Raw genomic sequence first — 24211 nt, forward strand, 5'->3', positions numbered from 1 at the left:
ATGTATGAACTTTTACTTTGTAAGTATTCGAATATTTTGAGATAAGTGTATTCATAAAATATATAACACACACAAAAAACCTTGGGACCGGTCGATCGATTTATTTTTCTTTCTATAAAACTTAAGATAATTATGTAAGAGGATTATGGCACTGCACCAATTGTGATAGATTGTCTTTCAAACGTACAACATAATGAAAAACTTGCTTTCAACCGAACACACTTTGTATTGCTACCCAGTTCAACATTAAAAGTGAAATTATCAAACTTAAAAAACAAGAAGATTATCTGATTATAACGTTATATTTGACAAAAAACGGTTGAAATTTGTAAACGTAACTATAACGGAATACGATAAATAAAAATAGTGAAATACCACAAAACAAAGTATAATACAAAACGTAATTTATAGAATATCATCAAACTAAAAATAATGCAAAACGAAATAATTTATAAGTTATAATATTGGTGTCGTAGAAATATTTATTTCATGTGATTTATTATAATATTATATTCGGTATCCGGGCTATTCCCAGCATTAGTTATTATTTTTAAATTTAATAGGTACCTATTAATTGTTATTAAAATAACGTTTCAATTTTGAATAACGATAAACGCAAAACTTGTACATTGTTTCACTTCTAAATAACGATAAACGCAAAAATTGTGTAACGTTTTAATTGTAAATAACAATACAAATTTATTTTCAAATGTAAGCTCTGGACGAAACACATTCACGCAAAATGTTTTATTTTTTTGTTTTTGTGTAATATTAGAGTAAAATCACTCCATAAGAGTAAAGCAAACGGACACTCGATTTTTATATCATTATTATTAGGACTTCTAATATTTATTAACCCGAAAATATGTATATGCATTCATATGCACTAAACAAACAACAAGTATGCACTTAAAATATGTTATAAAAAATGTATAATTTATTATTATTGGGAGGAATGTGGCTCAAAAATATATCGTAGGAACACGCACTCGACGGTCACTGCCGCCGTCGCCTCTGTCGATAGTAGAGGTACTCGAGCGTCGTAAAAAACACGTTAGTCCGCGTGTTAGTTACCAGGTATAATATATACCTATCATTATTATTACGCCGACGAACAACTGTAGCCATTACGTAACGCTGACTATCTGTAGACTACGTGGCAGGACATTCCGGATGAGAATTTCGGGGCTTAAATAAAAAACGAGACGCCCTCGTGGTCACTGATTGTACGGTGTCGGCCGGTAACGTCTGCACCTAATGGTATAGTAAGTTAGACGCATTCGTCATTGCAGCCAGACACGCGTGTAGGCTTACCGTCGATCGTTGAAGTACATTATAATATGATATCATCGAATAAGACGTATACTATGTATATGTATAGGTATAGCAGAGGTGCAGGCCAAACAATCGATCTTTGGCAATCTCCAAGTCCTATTGTTAAAACTTATAAATTCTTTTTTTGGGGTAGTAGATAAGTTAGGTACATCAATATTTTAGATTAAACTTGTAAAATGGATTTTTTTCACACGAAAATGATGAAATTTGAATACCGAGCTAAACATTTTAATGATAATTTAGAGTAGCATCTTGGTTTAGCGGCCAGTAACTATTCCTCAGATTACAATCAACTGCAGGCCGATGATATGCGATGACGCTTTTTTACGTCAACTGCAATACAATATTAAACACTAATTTTTTATAATTTTACATTTTAATATATATAATATATATATTTTAATATCAGCAGTGACCAAACTTAATTTGATTAAGATCCACTGAGAATATTATATTAAATATTTTTCCTTTAAAGATCAACTCATGTAAAAAAAAAATGTTTTCTTATTTTTTAATTTTTCTTTATAATAATAAACATTGATCTTTAAAGGAAAAATATTTAATATAATATTCTCAGTGGATCTTAATCAAATTAAGTTTGGTCACTGCTGATATTAAAATATAGCGAATAACTGTGTTTCATAACATCATAGCAGCATTAGAATAAATCACATTTGCCTTCACGGGATTATTATTTATGGCATACTCGGCGTGGTTAACAGTGGCGACGTTTGATATTGTTACTGTTAATCTCCGAGATAAAACGATTAACCGGTAAGTCTCCCGGATACGATCGATTCGTTGGTTTTTGTTTTTTTCATTTTTTATCTCCCCGCTCGTACCTCCACCGACGACGCCGCCGTAAATCCTATCACCGTATTAAACAAACAAACAAACAAACCAATGTTCATCGTACCTATGTGATAAAACCTGCAGTACAATAAACCTGTCGGCCGGGATTTTTGGCGATAACCTTTTCGGATCAGCGATAATACACGCGCATATTATATCGACCGCGACTGCTGTTCTCACATCGCATTCGACCCTACGCACTATACACGGCAGGATCCACCTAGGTTTTCACGGCCGGGCCGACTGAACTATCATTTTTATTTTCATCGAAATTATAATATAATTTATGGTGTTGTTTTCTCGTGGCGTCCATACGGTGTGTACATATAATATCATGTATAGAACACATTGTTAGTACCAGCCGGTAACCGTTGTACCAACCGAGTCGTAACAATACATAACTATACGTTATCGTGACATTTTCGAAACATTTTCATTGTCGATCGCGAGTTTCAATCAGGCCACTGTCTGCGTAACCGGTGGCAGTTTCGTCTCACCAGCATCATCACCTGCACTGCCCGCGATAATATTGTTATTACTATAGTGTATACGACAATCGTTTCCGTCAGCGCACCCAAAGGTTCGTGACCTGAGTCTCATCGGTTTGGTGGTAACGATTGGTGGATATTATACGTCTTACGACCGTGACGACGATAAATCGCTGAACCATGGTGGAAGTACAGTCGCAGACCGGGAGTCCCAAGCCAATGGTCATTAGGAGGTGCACGGAAGTGCCAATGGCCATCGGGTCACCCACGGCGTCGGAGATGACGCGTCGCCGGCGACGGCGCTCTCGTCTCATGTCAAATGCCTCGTCAGTGGTGTCGGCCGCAGCCGCCGGCATCCCGGCCTCCGAAAAACATAAGATATCGTGAGTATGCTACCTATATCATAATAATGCTGTAAAGCGTAATGGGTTTTAATATTTCGCGTGTTGAAAGAACGTTATTAAATTCAGAATTTTATAATGATCATAACTTGGTACAAAATTAAATATCAAAAATATCCGACGAGACGGTCCCTGCAGGATTATTAATAATTATCTCCTTAAAATCTGAGAATAGTTCAGTCAAAAATAGGTCAATTCTATATAAATATTAAACATTAAAGAGGAAAACGAATTACTCTGAGCGTAAAATGTATTGTGTTATGCGTTGGTATTGAGGCGTAGACAAAACATGCGGGTACAACGTCAGTTTTTAGGCTTTTTCAGCGTACACCTGCAGGGCCGTAGCCAGACCACAGGGAGTTATCCGTTCCGCCAAAAGTGTACCTTTTCCTTTTCCCTCAATTCACTTTTCCGCCGAATGAAAAAAGTTGTAAGTACGAAATTCGTCAAATGTAAATGTAATAATATATATGATTAAAGTTCGAGACAGACAAAATCGAAATGAACAGTTTATAACTGAGTATAAATGGAGATCTTCACAGGTAGTGTGACATAATTTACAAAATAATTTCAAATAAAAATATAATTTTAATTTGATTTATAAATAGTTGGTATAGCACTTTTTAATAGTGCCTAGTGGTAAGAAAAACTATTATTATGAATCATGTATTTAATTTACAAAATAATTAAAATTGTATACGTAAATTATATAATATGACTGACATGTATGTGAAATAAAAGTAAAAATATAATTTTAATTTGATTTATAAATAGTTGGTATAACACTTTTTAATAGTGGTAAGAAAAACTATTATTATGAATTATGTATTTTATTTACAAAATAATTTTAATTTTATATGTAAATTATGATATGACTGACATGCATATAAAATATTAAAATATTTTTCAAATACTAGATTAATTTTTTTTTTGTGGAAAAGGGAAAGGTACGATTTTGGCGAAAAAGGGAACCGACCGCATTGCCAGGGTTGAAAATCGCCATTTTAAGGTGGTTATATTTTAATGTAGCCATATACAGGAACCTGTATCATTAGGTACCTGGGGTGGGGGGGGGGGGGCAATTATTGGGTCTAGAGGAGGAAATGTCTTCATTAACCTTCTCTTGGCCTACAGCCCTGCCGGGAACAGCACTCTACGCAAACTGAATGGAAAACAGTGCTCCAAGTAAAGATATCGCTCCAAAGATTACTGCACAAAGCACTACCGTATCGGTCAGTGTTTATTGTAACGCGAAAAAATGAAATGAAAATGAAAATGTAACGCAAAATATTTGCAGTACAAAAATCTAATTTCATCGTGTTTTTTTTTCTCTGTATCTCCACACAGCAACAACGCAGCACTTATGCACATGGTAAAAGCCACCATCGGCGGAGGTTTTCTGGCCATGCCTGAGGCCTTTCACAACATCGGTATAGTGATGGGCATCGTGGGCACTGCAATTCTAGGCCTTTCCGTGTTGAACATGATGTCGTGCATAGTGAGTATACGCGGGGAACGTATTTGGGCCGATAAAACCCAACCAGAATAAGTATAGAAGTCGGTTTTAAATACTGTGACCGGTCTTGGGAGATATATCGAGGGTTAAATGAAAAAAATACTGGATTTGAACCCGTGACTCACGTGCCCAGACTGCCGGACGCGTATTAGTGAGCCACTGCGATCTTATCATAATATTAACCTCGATATTCTCCCTTTTGGGACTGAGTGGCAGTGTGTACGGTTGAGGAGAGAACGCAGTCGTTTTTTAAGTTTAAGTTTTAAGTTTGCAGCCTCCCTACCAAGGAATTTGACCTGTTGGCACATTCTGAACATTCTGAATATTATATTATAATAAATCTGTCAAATGAACTTGTAACGAGGGGTAGAAGGGGACAACTCTACCCCTAGCTTTTTAAACGCATGTTAAAACACTAGAGAACTTGCTCGCTGCTTTCGTTTTTAGTGTACATCGTCATTGAGTAGGTCGCTAAAACCGCGGATGTGTTGAGTTTGAATTCAATTACAAATAATGATTCCGAGTGAACTTTGTTTAATACTAATTAATAAGTATATTTTACAATATACTTATAATAACTTATGAGAAACTTTGTACTATATGTTCATTAAAAATTATCAATTTTTAAATCTGATTCTTGAAAAAGTCTAAAAAATATTCAAGCACATTTTTTTTTTAATAAACATTTAAGATGTTTACGAGATTTTATATTTAAACGAAGAATAACAGTTTTGGGTATTTTTTTTATCCATCAAAAATATTATTTGAAACTTTTGCGTACCTATATGGCTATATTATTTATTCTACTACTCCTACGTTTTTAAAATATTTAGACTAATTTTAAGGCATTGTCTATTATACTATAAAACGCCCATTACTCACATCTTATTATAATAAGTTGGTATTGGCTCGAATGTTAATAAAAAATAAAAAATTTATTTAATTTAAATACAGTAAGTACTATTATAATAATTAACACTATAATAAAATATGCAGTTTTTTTGCAAAAATTAATTCAATCTACCATATTACTAATAGTAAAGTAAATAACTAATATTTCAGTATCAATATAATATAATAAAGTATACTTAGTAATATATGCCAACAGAACGTCTCCGCTGAGGTTTTTTTCGTGTGCAATGAGTAATACATCTATTACAGTAGGTACACACAACACCTACGACCTGTTTTACATCAGCAGAGCGACCACAGATTTTTTTTAATAGTTTTTATTACATAATAAGGGCATTATATTTTCAAAATGTGAGTCAGTAATTTTTATTCTGTTTTCAATTTTGTGTTAATAAGTAACATACTTTTAATTGATGTAAATAGATAGGTATGTTCACTGATAATTATTTATTATTGTTTTACTAATGGCCAAAATACCATAGACAGAAAAATAAAGATAAACTTAAAAAACCATTAGGAAATTAAATGTAAGGTAATGTCTTTACATTAGTCAAGAATTTGTACCTAAACAAAAATGCCACACCTGAATAAATTTAAGAATTCGGGAAACACTGCCTACTGTATATTAGCTGTAGTACCTATTGTTATTGACCTTGCCAATGTAAAGAATGTGTTAAAATCATATTCAATATTTTAGTAGTCCCTCTACAAATATAATTTTTAATTACAATAAAATCACTAAAACCGTTATCTTTTATTTAAATATCAATTCAGATACCTACTATATTATAATATTATCCATATAGTAATGCAAGTTCTGTTGTTTATTTTTTTTAATACGTTATTGGAACAGTCACACTTAATAACACTATTTGTTTAAAATTGCACTTTGATCATCCGGTCCTACAATATAACTAATAACTATATGAAATTACATTTTGTAGATTATATTTATAATATTATTAAATTATATTTTGACACTATACAAACACCATAGCATTTTGTGAAAAAACAATGATCACAATTTTAAGTTTAAGTTATAAAAGTACAGTAAAACCTCCTTACAACGGACCACTTATAATATGGAAATATATTTAAATTAGTAAATAAAAATGAAAACTTCTTTATAACGGAAAAATTGGTCAATTAAGGGGGTTTTAGCCTAAGATTGTACCTCCTATACTATATGGACAATATATTATTATATTAAACAAATATTATATTATTTTTATAATATAATTTGTTTTGACGCGTGATTTTATAATTTAGGTCCGGTTCTCGCAGATACTGCGGTCTGGCAAATACGTTGACATAATCTTGGCTGAACAAAACGGTAATAAACCCGTGGCCAATGGAGAAGGTGATGGTAACGATGACAGTAAACAGCCATCGAAACCGCGGCACAGCAATGAGTTGGTGCTGCCACCAATGGACTACCCTGACACCGTGGCCGCTGTCTTTAAGTATCGCGCCAATGGCCGGTTTGCCAGATTCGCACCATTTGCCAGGTAAGTGGATCGTTCAATAAATAATTAATTATAATCTGCACCGTCCACGGTGCTGTGATAAGGGTTTAGTAATGGGGTTCTTATCTATGCCAACATCCCGGAAACCTTACGTCGTCGTATAGGGTATTATAACAAAGTAACAAATTTAGCGTTTGAATGAAAATGTATGGTGGTTCTCTATACAGGGTGAGTCATTAAGCGTAAAACACTCATTATCTCAAAAAGTATTTATGTTTTTTAAAATATTATTTTACATAGCTATTATGCTTAATGAATCACGTGACCGTCCATTTTTCACAACCCTATACACGACATTGATGTAGGGTGTACGCCATATACTGTTTAGAGCGATACGCGTGATCGCCTCCAAATGTATTTGCTACATTAATTTCTATCACTATTTTAAGCAAAAGACCCACGTTATGAATACCATTTAATTTACTCATGAATTTGAATTTGATACAATTAACCTAATACACTTTTAAAAGTTTTGCCAATTACCATATTATTTGTTTACTTTAATATTTTGCGAAATTATGTTTAAAATTAAAATGATACACCCACATGTGTTCTCACATACTCACAGACGTATAACATACCAAATTTTACGTATTTTACATAATAATCAAATTTCTGTTATTATTGAATTTAGAGAGAAAATTTGAAAGTAAGATTATTTTCAAAGGTATCTTAGAGACTTTTGTTGTGTTTTTAATTATAAATGCAAATTATGAGTATCTTAAAACTGTACGTTTTTGTAAATAATTGTCCATACCTTTCTTCAAAATTAAAATATCAATAAAAGCTTCCAATATATACTACATTATAATCTTACCTTTTCAGATTAATTCACTATAATTTTAAAAATAAAAGAGTAAAATGGGAGACGGAGTAACCGAGCGGACTAAGGTGTCGGTTACGACACGCACCGACGCCGGTTTGATTCCGGCCACTGGTGGAATTTTTCTTCAGGTAGTGTCCGGAGAGAGAGGCCGCACCCCCCCCCCCCCCCCCCCAGTACACAATATACCATATCACAATAATAAATAAATTGGTTAATATATTACTAGAAACGTCAACAAAAACTTATAAATAAATACAAAAAATAATTAAAACATTGAAAAAAACATCAATGTGTATAAAATGACTATAATAATAATAAATTAGGGGAAGTGGTGGCCGAGCGGTTTAAGGCGTCGGTTGTGACTTACACCGACGCCGGTTCAAACCCGGCCGCGATCGGCATTTTTCATCGGGCAAGTCAAGGTATCCGGAGAGAAGTGCCGCCATCCCCCACTCGGGCATGGCAGATATCTAAGGGTGCCCACTAAAAAATCTGTCAAACCAACCACACACGTGTTCACACAAAACCATGGTTTCATAGGCTAATAACTTCAGTAGCTAAAGCCTCAAACCCCCCCCCCCCCCAAAAAAAAATAAAAAAAAAATAAAAAAAAATTGTTTTTAGTAGGTACCTAAATGTGTGAGTTAGATAGGATACTCTGCAAGGTTTATTACTTTAATTCATTGAAATTCATATTGCTTTCGTGTATTTATTCATTATGGCAACTCAGGAAAGTAATTATATTTATGACACATTGTGTTAACCCATGTGATACTGCTATAGTGGTGTTAATAAACAGTTGTTATTATTATTATTATTATTATTATTTAAGTTTAATAGTATATGCTATGTGAGAAAAATCAATAAAATATATGAACACCAATATATTAATGGTAAAATATTTGTTTTTATGTTTCGTCAATCCCAACCACGTCGCAACAACAACTATGATACCATTGATAACAGAAACTTTACAAGTGCCTCGCTAGTTGCCACCTATTATGGAGTGAACATAATATACGTGTGTATAATAGCTAGTACGTTGAAGCAGGTAGGTACCAAGGTTCACGACCTTATTCGGGTTACCGGATGTATACATTATGTTTTAATTGGAAAAGTCTGAATATACTTAGTTCAAGATGTAGTGCGAATATTTTAGTGCTATATTTTTTAATGTAATGTATATCTAAAATTGATACTAATTTACATTCGAGAAAAGCTATTTAATACAGTAACTCTTGATAATATTGAAAAAAAATAATTTTTAAATTTATTACGTTTTGAATTAATGAAAATAATTTATAATAAACAAACCAAATTTTAAAATTTGTCGTTTTTCTTATATTTTTAATTCTTTAAATATTTTAAATTTTATTAGTTGGTGCAATTTATACGTACTCCCAAATAGTACATTTCATTTTAATAAAGAAACAAAATTAGAATTGAATTTTATGTCAAATGAAGTTAATATTTAAACACATTTAGGTTCTTACATTATGTATCGTTAGAACGTTAAAACTATGATAGGTATTATTGACGCTCACAGAGTATAATTGATATTTTTATTAGTATTATTATTTAGGTGCCTATGTATATTGCTAATTATAATTTAAATATGATGTATTTAAAATTTTCTCAGATAAGACTTAGTTTGATTTTGACTGCTATTCAATTTAAATGTAATTTAAATTAACGGGTGTTATGGATATGATAATAAGTTCAATGTTCATACCGGACTTTTTAGATAAATCATAAGAACAAATATAAAATATTAGTGTATTTGTCTTTGGATATACACTATCTAGCTTTCTAATAAATTGTAAACAATTTCTTGTATCATTGAAAATACGAAATGCTATGAAATTGATAACATTGAATAAAACTGTACTAAAATATTCACACTATTCAATATTGAATTAGGGACCAGTGTTACAAGGTTACTCGTTACTATTAACATTAAATGCCAATTCACTAACATACTTTGAACCTCTACACTTATGATAACGTACAATACTTCAATACCTATAATGGTATTGTTAAAACAAAATTTACACCATGGGCACCCCACGCTCGATCCTGTTTCAGGTTATCGACCAGTTTAGCAACGACGTGAACTCATGGACTCATTTGTTCCACGGACTGTCCATTCGGTGGTACCCGATCATGTGCTCAGTGCTGATTGTCCCTATGGGGATGATACGGCTGATTAAGTATTTAGTCCCGTTCTCGGTGGCCGCCAACGCGTGCATGCTTGGAGGTACCGCGGCCGTGTTCTACTTCATTTTATTTGGCGACGACAGCAAGAACCCAATCACACCCGAGGAACAAGCCAAGTGGGTGGTGTGGCCTGCCACCCGATGGACCCTGTTCGCTGGCAGCGCCCTTTGCTCGTTAGAAGGCGTAGGAATGGTAATTATTAAAAGCTATATCACACATATTATATATTAGTTAAATTATAGTGGGAGGTATACTATAAGAATACGATCAAAACGTTCAAAAAACTAAATATTATTTTCATAAATTTAGTTTCAGTGTTTTTATAAATAATTGATGAAAATATTTACACATTAATTATTGAAAAAAAATAATGAGGGGCGGAGCATTATAAAATAATAATATCACCGTTTAAAAATATACGCTTTGTTTAACAACATACAATACATATTTGAAAGTAACATACCTTATTAATATGTCCCGGACGCAATTCATGATACTTTTTCACGTACAGTTAATTATTATAAGTTTTTATTGTGATATTGCCATAAATAGGTCAGGCAAAATATAATATCGTTATACAACTGATAAATCATAATCACATATTTATAAATTTCCATATTTTTAAAAGCTCCTAAACATTTGTATATGTTTGGCGTGAAGAATTAAAAAACTATAAGATTTCGAATGAAAAGATTCGCAAGAGTCAGTGATTCCTCGTGAGCTTGAACTTTTTGTTGTCCATAACTGTAGAGGAAATATTTATTTTTCATCTATATATGTATCAACTAAATTACTTTAATAGTAGAATATTAAATAGTAAATATGACCAGATCACAAGTATCTGAAGTACTCGTAGGTACCGAAAGATGGAAAATTCCAGTTTTCACTAATTTTATTGGTTATGTCTGAAAAGTGAATTATCTATAATAATCGGTCACCTACTCACCTAATCATTACGATGTTAACATGATTACATCCTTCTCTATACAATTTTTTCTAATATAATGTCTCACCTGTAATTTATAGCTACTTATCGATTGGAAAGTCCACGGTATTTTTATTTAAAATATCTACAAACCACTAAAAAAAAGTTTTTAATATTATTATGTTATTGATAAACTTTTAATTTATAATTATTATTTTTGTTAAAAATAATAAATTAAAAATAAATTTTGAAATCACTGGGAACCACTACAAAAATATGTATGTGAAAGAACAACATGAATTTGCGTCCGGGTCGGACTTAAAAAAGGTTCGTTTACCTGTTTTGGTATGCAATTTGTATGCACCCCTTATTATTGAGATCGTCGATCGTGGACAAACGGATAATCCTTTTCTACGTTTGTACCTATGTTGTATAATTATAATTATTTTAATAGGTCAGTCAGTACCTACAACATTTATTATTATATTAATTAAGAATAATACTATACTTCACCTACCAAATACAAATTTTAATGCAACTGTGGATATAAATAGATTAAGTTATTCAATTTATTACAGACCACCAATTTACCAATTTAGTATTAGTGATAATATACAAATGTTTTGAAAAATCTAATAGAAATAAACATGACATGCATTAATAATATCTAAATATATTTCTTAAACACATACAATTAATTTTTAATTTTAAATATATTGACGTCATTGTCATTTTATTTATTTTGGTTATATAGATTAATTTGTTTAATAACGGACTCCAATATTTTAAATATATGTTTTACGACCCTATAGTTGATGTGTTGAGGATTAATTATCACGTATTAGTATTATGAAAAAGTATAAAATATCACGTTAAATATTAGATGGTACCTAATATTCAATATTATACAGGCATACCTATATAATGTTTTTCCTTGCGAAATAGACAAATTAAAGAATTATGTTTTGTCTCCATAAAAGTCTTAACGATAAATCTTATTTGCAGTAGTAATATACTACACTAGTTTAATCTCTAATTAAATACTTTTTCAACTGAGCTATAAACGTGATTGAATAACATTATATCAATATAAAATAGTAAATACAATTATAAAATATATCTATTACCTACCTATCTATTTTTATGGCTTTATCGATTTTCTTGCCCATTATAAAGTTAATATGTAGTTGTAAATTGAATGAGTTAATTTCTATAGCCGTGGTTGGTAGTATTTTTCCGATACTGGACTGTGATTGGTTTATAGTGGTTTATAACTTATATATATACTGCGATAATTGATATATTATATAAAATATTTTTTACTATATCATGATAATAATTGATTCATAGTTCTTAAAAGCCTTGACTATGATGGAATACTACACATCGCGGCTATAATAATATACCTACACATGTATAAATATATATTATGATAATTAGGCATTATTAAAAACGGCTAGTCTATGTTGAATCTGACTGTTCATAGACATTGATATTATTGGCTACCTAGTAATTTTAAAACCTAACTAAGACAGGTAATGGTAGAAACAGTTTAATATTAATACATAGTTTTTATGATTGGTCAGTGATTGTCGTTATTGATTAAGACTATGCGTGATCAATGGAAATTTAGTCAATGAAATACTATCAATTTTTTAAAAAATAATTAATACCCGCAACTTTCGTAATTCTCAATTATTTTCGTGTAACATTAAGCTTACATTTTTAAAAAATCTACTTCCCAAACCTTAATAAAAAGCCCGATTTTTTCTAAATTTAACACATTTTATTCCAGATGGCCTTTCATTAGAATATTTTTCAGCCATCCATGTTGCCAAAATATCTTTGACATTGTCATTCGCTCGTTCTACCGACCCTAGGTTATGGCTGTGTCTTTACCCTTCATGAAAATAAGCACACAAATTAAATCCTATTTCTTCAGCACGTTTTGATTTTAATGGTCTGAGTAGTACAAGTTTAATGGTCCTGATAATTTATAATAAATTTAAATTCATTAAAACTTGGACTTAGCATATCAATAAGGTCAAATTGGCCTCGTGTGTTGAATGCATTATGAGATATTGGTTTAGATTTAATGATTTTTTTTCACAGTGCCTAAAGATAATAATTAGACTTAAATAGATTATAATAGTTTCCTTGGTAATATTACAATAATAAATTTGTCTTTAATTCATGAACCATGCGCTCGTTTGATACAAATCATTTAATGCATAGTACTAATGTACACTTTCTAAATTGTTGCTTATAGATTTAATGAGTCATTCTTTCCTATTGAGTTTTAGTGCTTTTATTTATGGATGCGTCTGTACACATATATTATAATCCTTTGCACTTTTCTACTCCATTTTCTTCCTAAAGTTTTCCTTAACTAAGTTCACTTCTTTTGATTTCTTCTAAATGATTTATTATCCTCAAGTTTATTTTTAATAAATCATATTTTAATGCATCGTAAAATTGTTGACACATTTCATTTGGATTTATGTATTTAAAATATAATTAAACACTTAAACATTAATTACATTTATACTAGCAGGTATAAAAAAAATACTTGAACTAGGTAATGTTCGGAATATATACAAAAAGGTATCGGTTCCATATAATTTCGGTACCGGTTCCAGATAATTTAGGTACCGAAAAGTATAATCATTTTAAATACAAAATACCTATCCGGAATGCAGGTTTAATTTAGTACCTATAAGAAATATTCGAAAGCTCATATATTATTATGATCATACAGTTTATACACAAAACAGTAATATCTATCGTTAAATTATGATAAATAAAATAATTTTATTTTTGAACCTATTTAAATAAATTCCGGTTCGGTTTTGATACTTTATTTATTATAATAAAGGTTTCGGTTCTAGTTCTGGTTCTTAATATTTTAAAGATTTCGGTTCTACAACTGGTTTTTTTCGGTTTGGTTCCAGTCCCTGCATTATATATCTACTATGTACTTGTACGACCATGTTCAGTGCAATGAAAAATATACTTAACCTATACCAATAGGCAATAACCTACTATGATTTCGAACCAGACGTTTATCATTAAACGCTTTCGATAATCAAACATATTATGTAATACCATAAGATAACAATACCTTTATTCCGTTTAAAACGTAAACAATAATGTACCTAAGCTAGTGTTATAAACAAAAAGAAAAACATTATTTTTTTTTACTTACCTAACAAAAAGTTTAAAAAAATGTTTATTTATAGTTTTTAGTTACGTTAGAAGTAAATACAGATTTTTTTTTACTTTTGACTTTTCCTGATCAATTTATAATATTATTATCTTCACCTAACCGATTTATAAAAAAAAAAATCAATAGTTTGCCCAGCTGTGTGCAGTTAATATGGAACATAATAATATAATATTGAAACGTTTAATATTATACGCGGCACATTATGCGTTTACATAATTTTTGTAAGCCTATAACATATTTTGATATAGTGTAACCTGTAATGTGTTATTTGCATGTGCCCGTGTCATCGTCCGGTCAAATCCACAAAAAGCTGTTGCATATTGAGAATGCTATGAGCAGACCGCTGGAACTCGCTGGACCACCTGCTTACACGCTGCACCGGTCCATGGTGGTCATCGTCGTGATGAACAGCGTGCTGGGCCTGTTTGGATATCTGAGATACGGCGACCGGTGCGCGGGCAGCATATCGCTCAACCTGCCACAGCACAACATGTTAGTACCTATGATATTATGCGTTTTACTTTTTTGGTAGGAATAATAAAATATGTGCGTCGTGTGCTATTACACAAGGTGCATTAAAAAAAAAAAATAAATAATAATAATAATAAATTAAAAACCTAATACTAATCTAAGACATAATAATATATTATAATGGTCCGATAAGAAACGCGTTTCTCTACGACGACATTTCTTAAAAAATAACTTTCCAAAACTATATACGAAATTGTTCCCCGTGTGGTTGCCACGTGATAGAAGAATGTGAACATGCAGTCGTATTATATTTCCTGCATTTGGGCTACCTGGTGAGCTGCACCTACTCATGGTCTTAGGCATCTACGCAGTTATAGCTGGTTAGGTAGGTTATACAGGGTCATCTATTTAACTGGCTACACTTATTGGTTATTTCTTAATCAATTTCTGTAGAATATTTTTTTCTTTATTAAAAAACGTTAGGCTAATTAACGCAAAAAATCGATTTTTTACTACTTTTTAATTAATATTAATTTTTCAGTATTTAATATACATACCTGTCTAATGAATGATGATGCATAAAATGTTATGTATGAATTTTAAAACCTGTGCTACAGAACTCTATTATTCATATTTCAGACTCGGGGATCATTTAGATTTATATTGGAGTGTAACTCTACTTACGTTTCACTGTACCTATTATTTGACATTTATACTTTATAAAATAAATAACTCGAACATATTAATAAAACTTATATAAAAAAAAAAAATAATATTTTTATTACTTATAACTTATAAGTGAGAATATATTTTGCATGTTGAACTAAATATCTTTTTTATAGTTAATAATATGTTCATTTATAAGTGATATATATTTTTTATTTTTAAACAAGTTAATACACTATCTATACAAATTTGTACAATAAGCGTATATACTAAAAGCAAAAATAACAATGAGACGAAAAAACACGAGGGCACTATCTGATATTGATAATGTCAAATCATTTTTAATTAATTTTCATATAATATCTTGGTTGAATGTTGAAACAAATCGTCTAAGAATCATAAACTCATAAGTAGGTATATATGATGAACATAATTCGTTGTTGGGTAAAGGCATCGTATAGGTGACGTTTGATTTGGGTATATGACCTGTGTTTTTATACTATTGACTATAAGGTATCCTCAATGTTATTATCTATTAGTAATTATATGATAAATTAGTTTTAAATTTGTATCTATGAATTTAATAACGGATTCTTCGTAAATACTTATAAAATTCTTTTCAAACTTATGAGTTATAACTAAAAACGGTAATAAACAAGAATATTTTTATGGTTTATATGGAAATTCAAAATTAACTTAATTCTGAATTTATTAAACCATTAATACCCAACCTTGGAAACATTTACTATTATAAATACTTTAACCACGTAAAAACATTTTAATTTTCAAATCAAAAAATTGACTAGAGAAATTAGTGTAGGCAGTTTAATAGAAACCACTTTATACTACGCAGCGAAGAAATGGTTTTTCGGTTTCGTTGCATATATTATAGTGGTATAATAAATTTAATGGTATAATATAGGCTCTCCGTGTATACTAATGTCGAAATTAATATAGGCAGTCAAGCGACTCGTTTCTAGTTATGCCTATAGAATTATTTATTGGTAATAAAACGTCTATGTTTATACTATGTCTTCTATGATAAAACTACAAATACAGCTCTAAAATATTGTCACCGCAACCGAACAAACTACTTAGGCAGGTAAAAAAAAAAACTAAAACCCGTATTCCTTGAACTCAGTTGAATACGATTTACATAATTTCGATATTGGTTTTTAATATTTCCATTAAACATTAGATCCTCCGTCAGAACCACCATGCCCTCACGTCCGCCTATCAACTGTTTATTTGAACTATGCACCTTTTCTGACGACCGATTCAAAAAAATAATTCAACATAATCACTTATATATAATTTTACCATTTAAGATCGTTATATAATTCCGGTTATAGCTACATTAAGTACTACGCACAAACGAGCTCATTATACGCTTATAATTATATAAACTGTTGTTAGTATATGAAAAAAAAATTATTTCGTTTTTCAATCGACCTCTATGATTTTGACAGCTTCGTTATTATTAGGATTAATTTGTTTCAATGGGATAATTAAATAGTTCCAGTCAGTGGCAGTATATCAAACAATGTACCAATAAAAATTAAATGAACGCATATTGTACAGTATAAAACGGGGTAAAAGCGTTGAGAAAATCAACATTTAAATATTAAAAAATACTAAATAATAATTGGTGTGTAGGCTGGACAAAGCGAAGAATAAAAAAACGTATTATTTTGAACAAACGCAAAATAACAAAAACCTATTCTTTAAAAAGTACAAATATTTAAAAGTACATAATAATATTATCATATTGTTTATGACTTGGTTAGGCCAAAAACCACAACAACAATCGTCCTCCCACCCCCTATGGCTTGTTTCAATCCACAATCGGCTACTATCGTTAACGCTGATAGTAGTACATAATATTTTGTGTTATTCAGTTCAAGTTATTATTATTGATATATGTAATTAAAATAATGATGACGATTTATCATATAATAATATTATTGTTTTCAATATCAGTCTGTCAATAGTCATAAAATTGATGATCGCCGGGGGCATCCTGTTAACGTACGGACTTCAGCTAACGGTCACCACTGACCTGGCGTGGCAAGGACTGCGTAGCAAAGTCGGTAAGTCCACAGATGGATCTGATAGCGATGATGCAGCGAAAGACGACGATTCTTCGCCAAAAATGATAGCGTACTACTACAGCATGCGGTTCCTCTTGATACTCGGCAGCAGTAAGCATGAATACAGTATACCGTATAATACGCAATACCAATCTATAATATTATTATAATCACTTGGCCGGAAAGAAATGCATCTCGTTTTCCGGGAATTGTACGAACCGTATTAATATGTATTTTAGCCACCATATTATGCGCAACCTGGAGCTGACTGGGGGTTGAGCCAAATATATAATGGATAAAAATCACGACATTTTACCGTTTCGTTTTACATGTCTCATTTCTCTCCAAATATTACAGTAATGGTGGCCGTAGCCGTGCCAGACATCGGGCCACTCGTATCGCTCGTGGGCTCCGTCGGGTTCTCGTTGCTGGGGCTGGTCGTGCCCGTTATCATGGAAACCATATGGTACTGGTCCGAAGAAGACGATGACGACAACCAGGAACAGGACTGCTGGGACGGGACGACGGTGACAACCTTGGAGCCGTCGGTGACGGACGCGGGGACGACCTCGGCAGTGGACGGCGGGCCGGCCACAACATCGGCTGGTGCAGCGGGCGATGGTGAACACAAGCCGTCGAGTCGGGGCGGCGGCTGTCGCCGGGCCATACGGCATTTGAAGAACCTGATACTCCTTCTGCTCGGCTTGTTGGCGTTGGTTGGCGGTGCATTCTACAACATCCGCGACATCGTGGCCAGGGCTTCTGGAGACGGCTCGCCGGCACCTACCATCTGACGGACGCGGTCGCCTTCCGCGGACGATTTCTAATACAAAATTATTTTGTATATATTATAATAATAGAGTTTAAAATGTTATAAACGGATTATTGGCTTAACCACACAGATATTCAGGTACTAACTTGGATAAAATATGGTTGAAAAACGATGCCATTATATTATTATACGCAAAGAGGGAAAGTCAATAGGTAACACAAACGTTCTCGGCTATCAATTTGTGATGTAAGTATTCCGCGAAATAATTGTTAACAATAATTATCGATGGATAATATAGAGCATTCCAACTTTACGTTGATAATAATTTAACGAGTCTTACTGAGTTTTCCTCTTTGCACGTTTCGCTTACGCTAGGAAGATTGCCGTGTTATAGTACCTACTACCTATTAATATCATGCATCTGCGGACATAACAATGTTATTACAGAAATATAATAAATAATATATATATTATGACTATGTGTTTTTATTTATTACATTATTGAATACGATTTTAAACGGTGGCGGACAAAACACATTTGCAGGTAGTCGTACAATTTAGGTGTCGTATTCCGTGTGTATTTAATCGTAAATACCTTCTATATAAGAGTACGATTACCTAGCTGCTTACAAAGTCCACAAATCAGTATTTTGAATAAATCAATTATCTACCTAAATCAAGTACACCCATATAATAGAATATACCTAGCTGTTATAAAACTTATAAAAAATACCGAGGTAGGTACCGCCGAACGATGTAAATAGCTTGCATAAACCAGGTTTCCCAACCTTCTCGTTGTGGCGACCCAGAAATTTATTTTTTTTTCGGTAGGCGGCTTTCTACCAAAAAAAAAATAAAAAATCAATTAGGTATGCCGTAATATTATAGTGATATTAATAATCATTTTAATCTCAGAAATGTCATCATTTTAATTTTAATAATATAATGCAATATTGAATAATGAATACTGTATTCTGTTAAAACACATAGATTAATGTTAAATTCAAATTTTTATTTTTTTTTTTATTAGCTTACGACTGTGGGGAACAATCAAAACTATTTTGCAATACAATATTAAGTAAATTGCAATGCGAAACATTGGTATAGTTAGTGGCATAGATGTCATAAAATAAGTCTAAATATTTGAAAATGTAATTTTGCAAAGTAAATATTTAATATACGTATAATGAAAAGTTTCATTAATATTTTTGGAATTACAGCAAAATAACTAAAAGCTTTATATTTTAATTAAATATTCAAATTTATCTATTAACTTAAAACTTACCCAACGTTTTTTTACTTTTATTTAACTTAATTTACTCAAGTTTATTATTTGTTTATCCATATTTACTATTAATGTGAAAAAGAGAGGTAGCAAAATCGTAGTTTGATTATGTTATCATTATTACTAAACTGTTTAAATAACATCCTTTAGCGTTAGGTACTAATACAATATATAATATTGTAAATATAAATCAGTATATATAAGGCAGTATAAATTGCGTAAGTGAATAAGACGATTGTCTTTAATAATTTAATACTCCGACTTTTTTAAACTATGTAATACAATATTTCAATTCATCTTTATAATCGGCAACAGGCATTATAATATGTAGCTGTTACCAAGAGCAATAAATATTAATGATTAGGTTGTAACCAAAAATTATAAACGAGTAGACTGGCGAAAAAAAAACATCTTGTTAATTAAATAGTGTATAAATGCCTCATTATAATTTAATATATGGAGCTTAGAGATTAAAGGTGGTAGGTAGGTACACTTATACATAGTAATTTCTAAACTATAGTTTGTAGTTTATTGTTTATAAATGGTTTATGATGTTAAGAATTGAAGTTCTATTTATTCAAACGGGATATGTTTCAATATTTATTTTATAGCACGAATAAGTTGAGAGTTTACCTATATAAAAACCAACAATTAATTTAGGTGCCTACTGAATTTAGTTAAATCATTTATTTTTTTAAACATATATAAATAGCCAATAATGTATAATTTGATATGGAATCAAAAACAAGTTAATTGAATCAAATGATTCTGGCTAATATTAACAAGCAGTAAATTTAAGAATTACATTTTTAATTAATTATTACGTATCATCAATAATAATTATTAGATTTTTATTATATAAATAATTATATAGAAATATAACTTAGTATTCATTACGTTATTAATATCAATAAAAATCGATTAGGTTAAATTAATAAAAATCAACATTAAAAAATGTCAAATAAATTAACTTAACAATTTTAAATGGTCCATGATAAGAATTGGAAAAAATAAAAATAAATCTTATTTTTTCAGATAGGATTTTAAACCTTGTTAAACATTATAACATTATAAATAGTTATGAAGATTGTTCCAAAGATATTATTACAAGGGGATACGACGTAGGTACCTATTTACAGATCGTATAAAATATTTACGAGACGAAAATGAAAATATAATTCGTTAACTGTGTGTAACAGTTTTACTGACCGAATTTCTTCAAAATACCGAAAAAGTCCCAAGAAAGTGACTGCCACTGATCATCGCATTCAATGATGATTCAGTGTGGAACTGATTAAACATTTTTACTATAAACAATATGTCACTCAAACTTGTGGCTTCGGGTTACAAATATTTTTACTTGTGCAAAGTGCCAAAGTGTGTATGTAAAAATGCTGTTTTTTGTATATCTATAATGCATATCCGGAGAAGAAGCAATGCCCGGAGAAGAAGCAATGTCCGGAGAAGAAGCAAGTATCCCGGAGAAGAAGCAATGTCCGGAGAAGAAGCAATGTGAGCACAGTTCCTTCTCCGGCTCTCGATTAAACCGGAAAAAAATGCGTATATTTTGTTATTATTTTAGAATTTAACTTATTATAATATACAATATAGCTGTATATTACATTATATTTATATCACATATATAATTGTATATTTTGTGTATTCAATTCAATTAACATCTTAAACCTAGTTTGCTAATGATTCCCGAATATTAATACATAGGTAATCTGGAAAACTGTGATTAATTTAACGATTTCGTAATAACAGTGTTTTTAAAAATGGTAATCTTTATAGTTTATGCTAATTATTTTATTGATAGTATAAAGATTCATTATGTTGTTTTTAAGAAGAACTGATAAGGTTCGTGTGAAACGATGAAAACCACAACTGAAATAAAAATGATGCGTATAATATAACCAATCAACTTTCTGAAGAAATTTCATAAGTAACTAACACCTATTTAAAAAAAAACCTGAATAGAACTGAATGTTTTTTTTTATTTTCTCATTAAACCGGTTTAATCATTACCATAATATACAACTACATTTTAAAACACTTAGTTAGAAACGTCCTAAATGAGGGGTTACCCAGCATGTTTTTTACCTATTTCCTATGTTTTAATACTATAATATTATAAGAGTCACTGATTTGTATTCTTCGACGTCGAATTAAAAACGTATGCTAAACATTAGATATGTTATACTCATGGTAAAATTTAGAATTGATAGAGTCATTAAGTTGCTTCACAAAAAATATAAAAAAAAATCTCTATATTATATAATATATAAATGTACAAAATAATTTAGCCAACCAACAATCAATTTGCATTTTCAAAAACATTGGTTAATTAGTTAAATTTATTGACAATAATAAATTTGATACGACGGAATATTCTGAATTATAATTAATAATTTTAAATATTTTTCTGATAAATAAAATTGTAAAAAAAATTTAAAAATATTAGAATTGATAAACAAGAGCCTGGTTAGATTTAATGGAATATTTTGTTTCCTATTTAGATGTAGGATATAGGTACCTACTCAAATTTAACATAAGTAGATTTTTAGCAAAATTTCTGATCCAATTTAAAACAAAAACATAGACTAAAAATTAAATAAAATTATTAAATAACAAATGGGAATTCAATATTTCAATCCAAAATAACTTGAATAAATAAATTGTTATAGACTATAAATGTATTCTAAACAAATTTGATTTCCCGATTATGTGAGTATAGGAAAAATATTCTCACTAGTTTTTGATTTTCTTCATGAATAATCATATTATATTTTGTTGATGTTCTATGAAAATATATTCGTGAATCGTAACCATTTCAGATTTTTTTTAATTTAAACACACGAAACTTCAGTATATTTATTGTATTTGTGAAGGTAAACATAATAACCTACCAAAAACGTTCATAGGTTTATCAAAATAATATTATCCTTTGGCAAATATCACAGAAGTACGTCATGTATCATGGTTCAAAGGTTATTCCAAAAACTCGTTATTATTAATGTTAACTTTGAGCACGGATTCTGAAAACTATAAAAAAATAAATATATATTACAGATAAGGAGAGAAGAGTATAATATCATTGGATCATTTGTGTAAACTTAATGCTAGAACTATAATATAGTACCAATAACAATTTTATAAAAGTATTATGTTACTGTTAACGTTATTCAAATAGACCACGAATGATCAGAGTAAATAGTATACGATCAAAAGTTCTGATTAAATAAAAACTTAAACTAATAAAAATATAAAATATTTTTAAGTATTGTGAGAATAAAAATTATATATTTCATACATTTATGATATCGGTTGCTGTTGTTTCGTACTGAATATTTACTCACCCAGTATACCAAAATCAAATATATATTCTTTTTAAAAGCGATATATTAACAATAAATACATGTAAATAATGCAAATTAATGAACTTTTTAGATGTCCGTCAAGTATCTACAATATTATTATTACATTTTATTTGTAACAATAATGAATATAATATATATTATTTTAATTTTCTTCTTTTGATTTATTACATTTCAACAAATCCGTTACCTTAACTTACTCAAAGGTGCTTTAAAAATCTGCTACACAGCAATAACTAAAAATGTTTGGTACCTACATTCATTTTTATTTTTTTTTCTATTTATTATGATAATCTATTTCGTTTCTTGGTTAATAGGCTTTAAAATGTAATAATAATTTTGTTCTTAAAGCGGTTAAATGAAAATAAATAACCACTTCTTTTTAATAAGCATTTGAATTTTAATTTTTAACAAAATTAATTATACAATTTAATCATGGAGATTTTTCCTCAAACCGTTTTAATTATTTTATTAAAATTCAAAAAATATAAATCGTCAAGAGTTGAAACTTCATCAACTTACATCATACTGTATATTATTATTATCTATAGGTACCTACAATATTGAATGTTTATAATATTTATACTTTAAAATTGTTGGGTGGCCATATGTCACGATTTCACGGGGACTGTTTGCATTTCATTATAGTGTTCCATTGTTCTGAGTGTTTGGGACGGCCATTTGTCCCGTAATCAATCTTCAATAATTTATCATTTTGTCTTTTACTACCTGGATATAATAGAAGAAAAAAATAATAAATTTTTTTTTGAAAAATGATAATATAATCAAGTTAATTGTTTGATTTACAGACAAAATCTCTTTTACAATTATTTTCCTGACTTAAAACGACAATCATTGATAAATATATTTACTGTTCTCCTGTTCCCCGTGACTACGTTTGTTATAACTTATAACTCATTGATAATTTTTGCAGTTACTTATTCCGATGTATAACGTTGAGTTATTTTTACCTTAATATGTAAAAGTTGTAAAATGCTTAGTTTTATTGTAATTACAAAATAAAATGAGTGTTAAAAATAGTGGTTGGCGGTGGACGAGTAGTACGAATTTTCTGATAAAAATTATACAAAAAATGTTTGTACCACTAAAAGTAAAATAAAATATGGCAACCCTTTTAGTAATTACTAATATAAATATTAGGTGAAAACAATAAGAAAAAAAAATATTGTCAAAAACTAAGTATTCCCAAATGGTATTATTGTTTTTCCCTATTATTTTAAAAGTACTTTTACAATTTTTACTTCGACTGCCAGAATACCAACTATTGATTAAATTAGTTACAAGTGACTCCCCTCGAAACGGAAG

General features: G+C 30.3%; 1 protein-coding gene across 1 annotated transcript; it reads left to right on the forward strand.

The window, feature by feature from the left end:
- Positions 1–2271: 2271 nt before the first annotated feature.
- LOC132936320 (proton-coupled amino acid transporter-like protein CG1139) lies at positions 2272–18285 on the forward strand. Its single transcript, XM_061003022.1, has 8 exons — positions 2272–3058; positions 4424–4574; positions 6774–7012; positions 8823–8907; positions 9942–10265; positions 14535–14716; positions 17342–17562; positions 17809–18285. Exons 1-8 carry the CDS (start codon positions 2856–2858, stop codon positions 18243–18245), a joined length of 1842 nt encoding a protein of 613 aa, XP_060859005.1. The 5' UTR covers positions 2272–2855; the 3' UTR covers positions 18246–18285.
- The last annotated feature ends 5926 nt before the right edge of the window (positions 18286–24211 follow it).

The sequence above is a fragment of the Metopolophium dirhodum genome, chromosome 1 (assembly GCF_019925205.1).
Source record: "Metopolophium dirhodum isolate CAU chromosome 1, ASM1992520v1, whole genome shotgun sequence".
NCBI lineage: Eukaryota > Metazoa > Arthropoda > Insecta > Hemiptera > Aphididae > Metopolophium > Metopolophium dirhodum.

Bases quoted from the DNA above. Each gene is read 5' to 3' on its own strand.
- LOC132936320 (XM_061003022.1), top strand. From the start codon at position 2,856: ATGGTGGAAGTACAGTCGCAGACCGGGAGTCCCAAGCCAATGGTCATT. The intron at 8,908-9,941 runs GTAGGTACCAAG...ATCCTGTTTCAG, and splicing joins TAGCTAGTACGTTGAAGCAG to GTTATCGACCAGTTTAGCAA. The intron at 17,563-17,808 runs GTAAGCATGAAT...CAAATATTACAG, and splicing joins CCTCTTGATACTCGGCAGCA to TAATGGTGGCCGTAGCCGTG.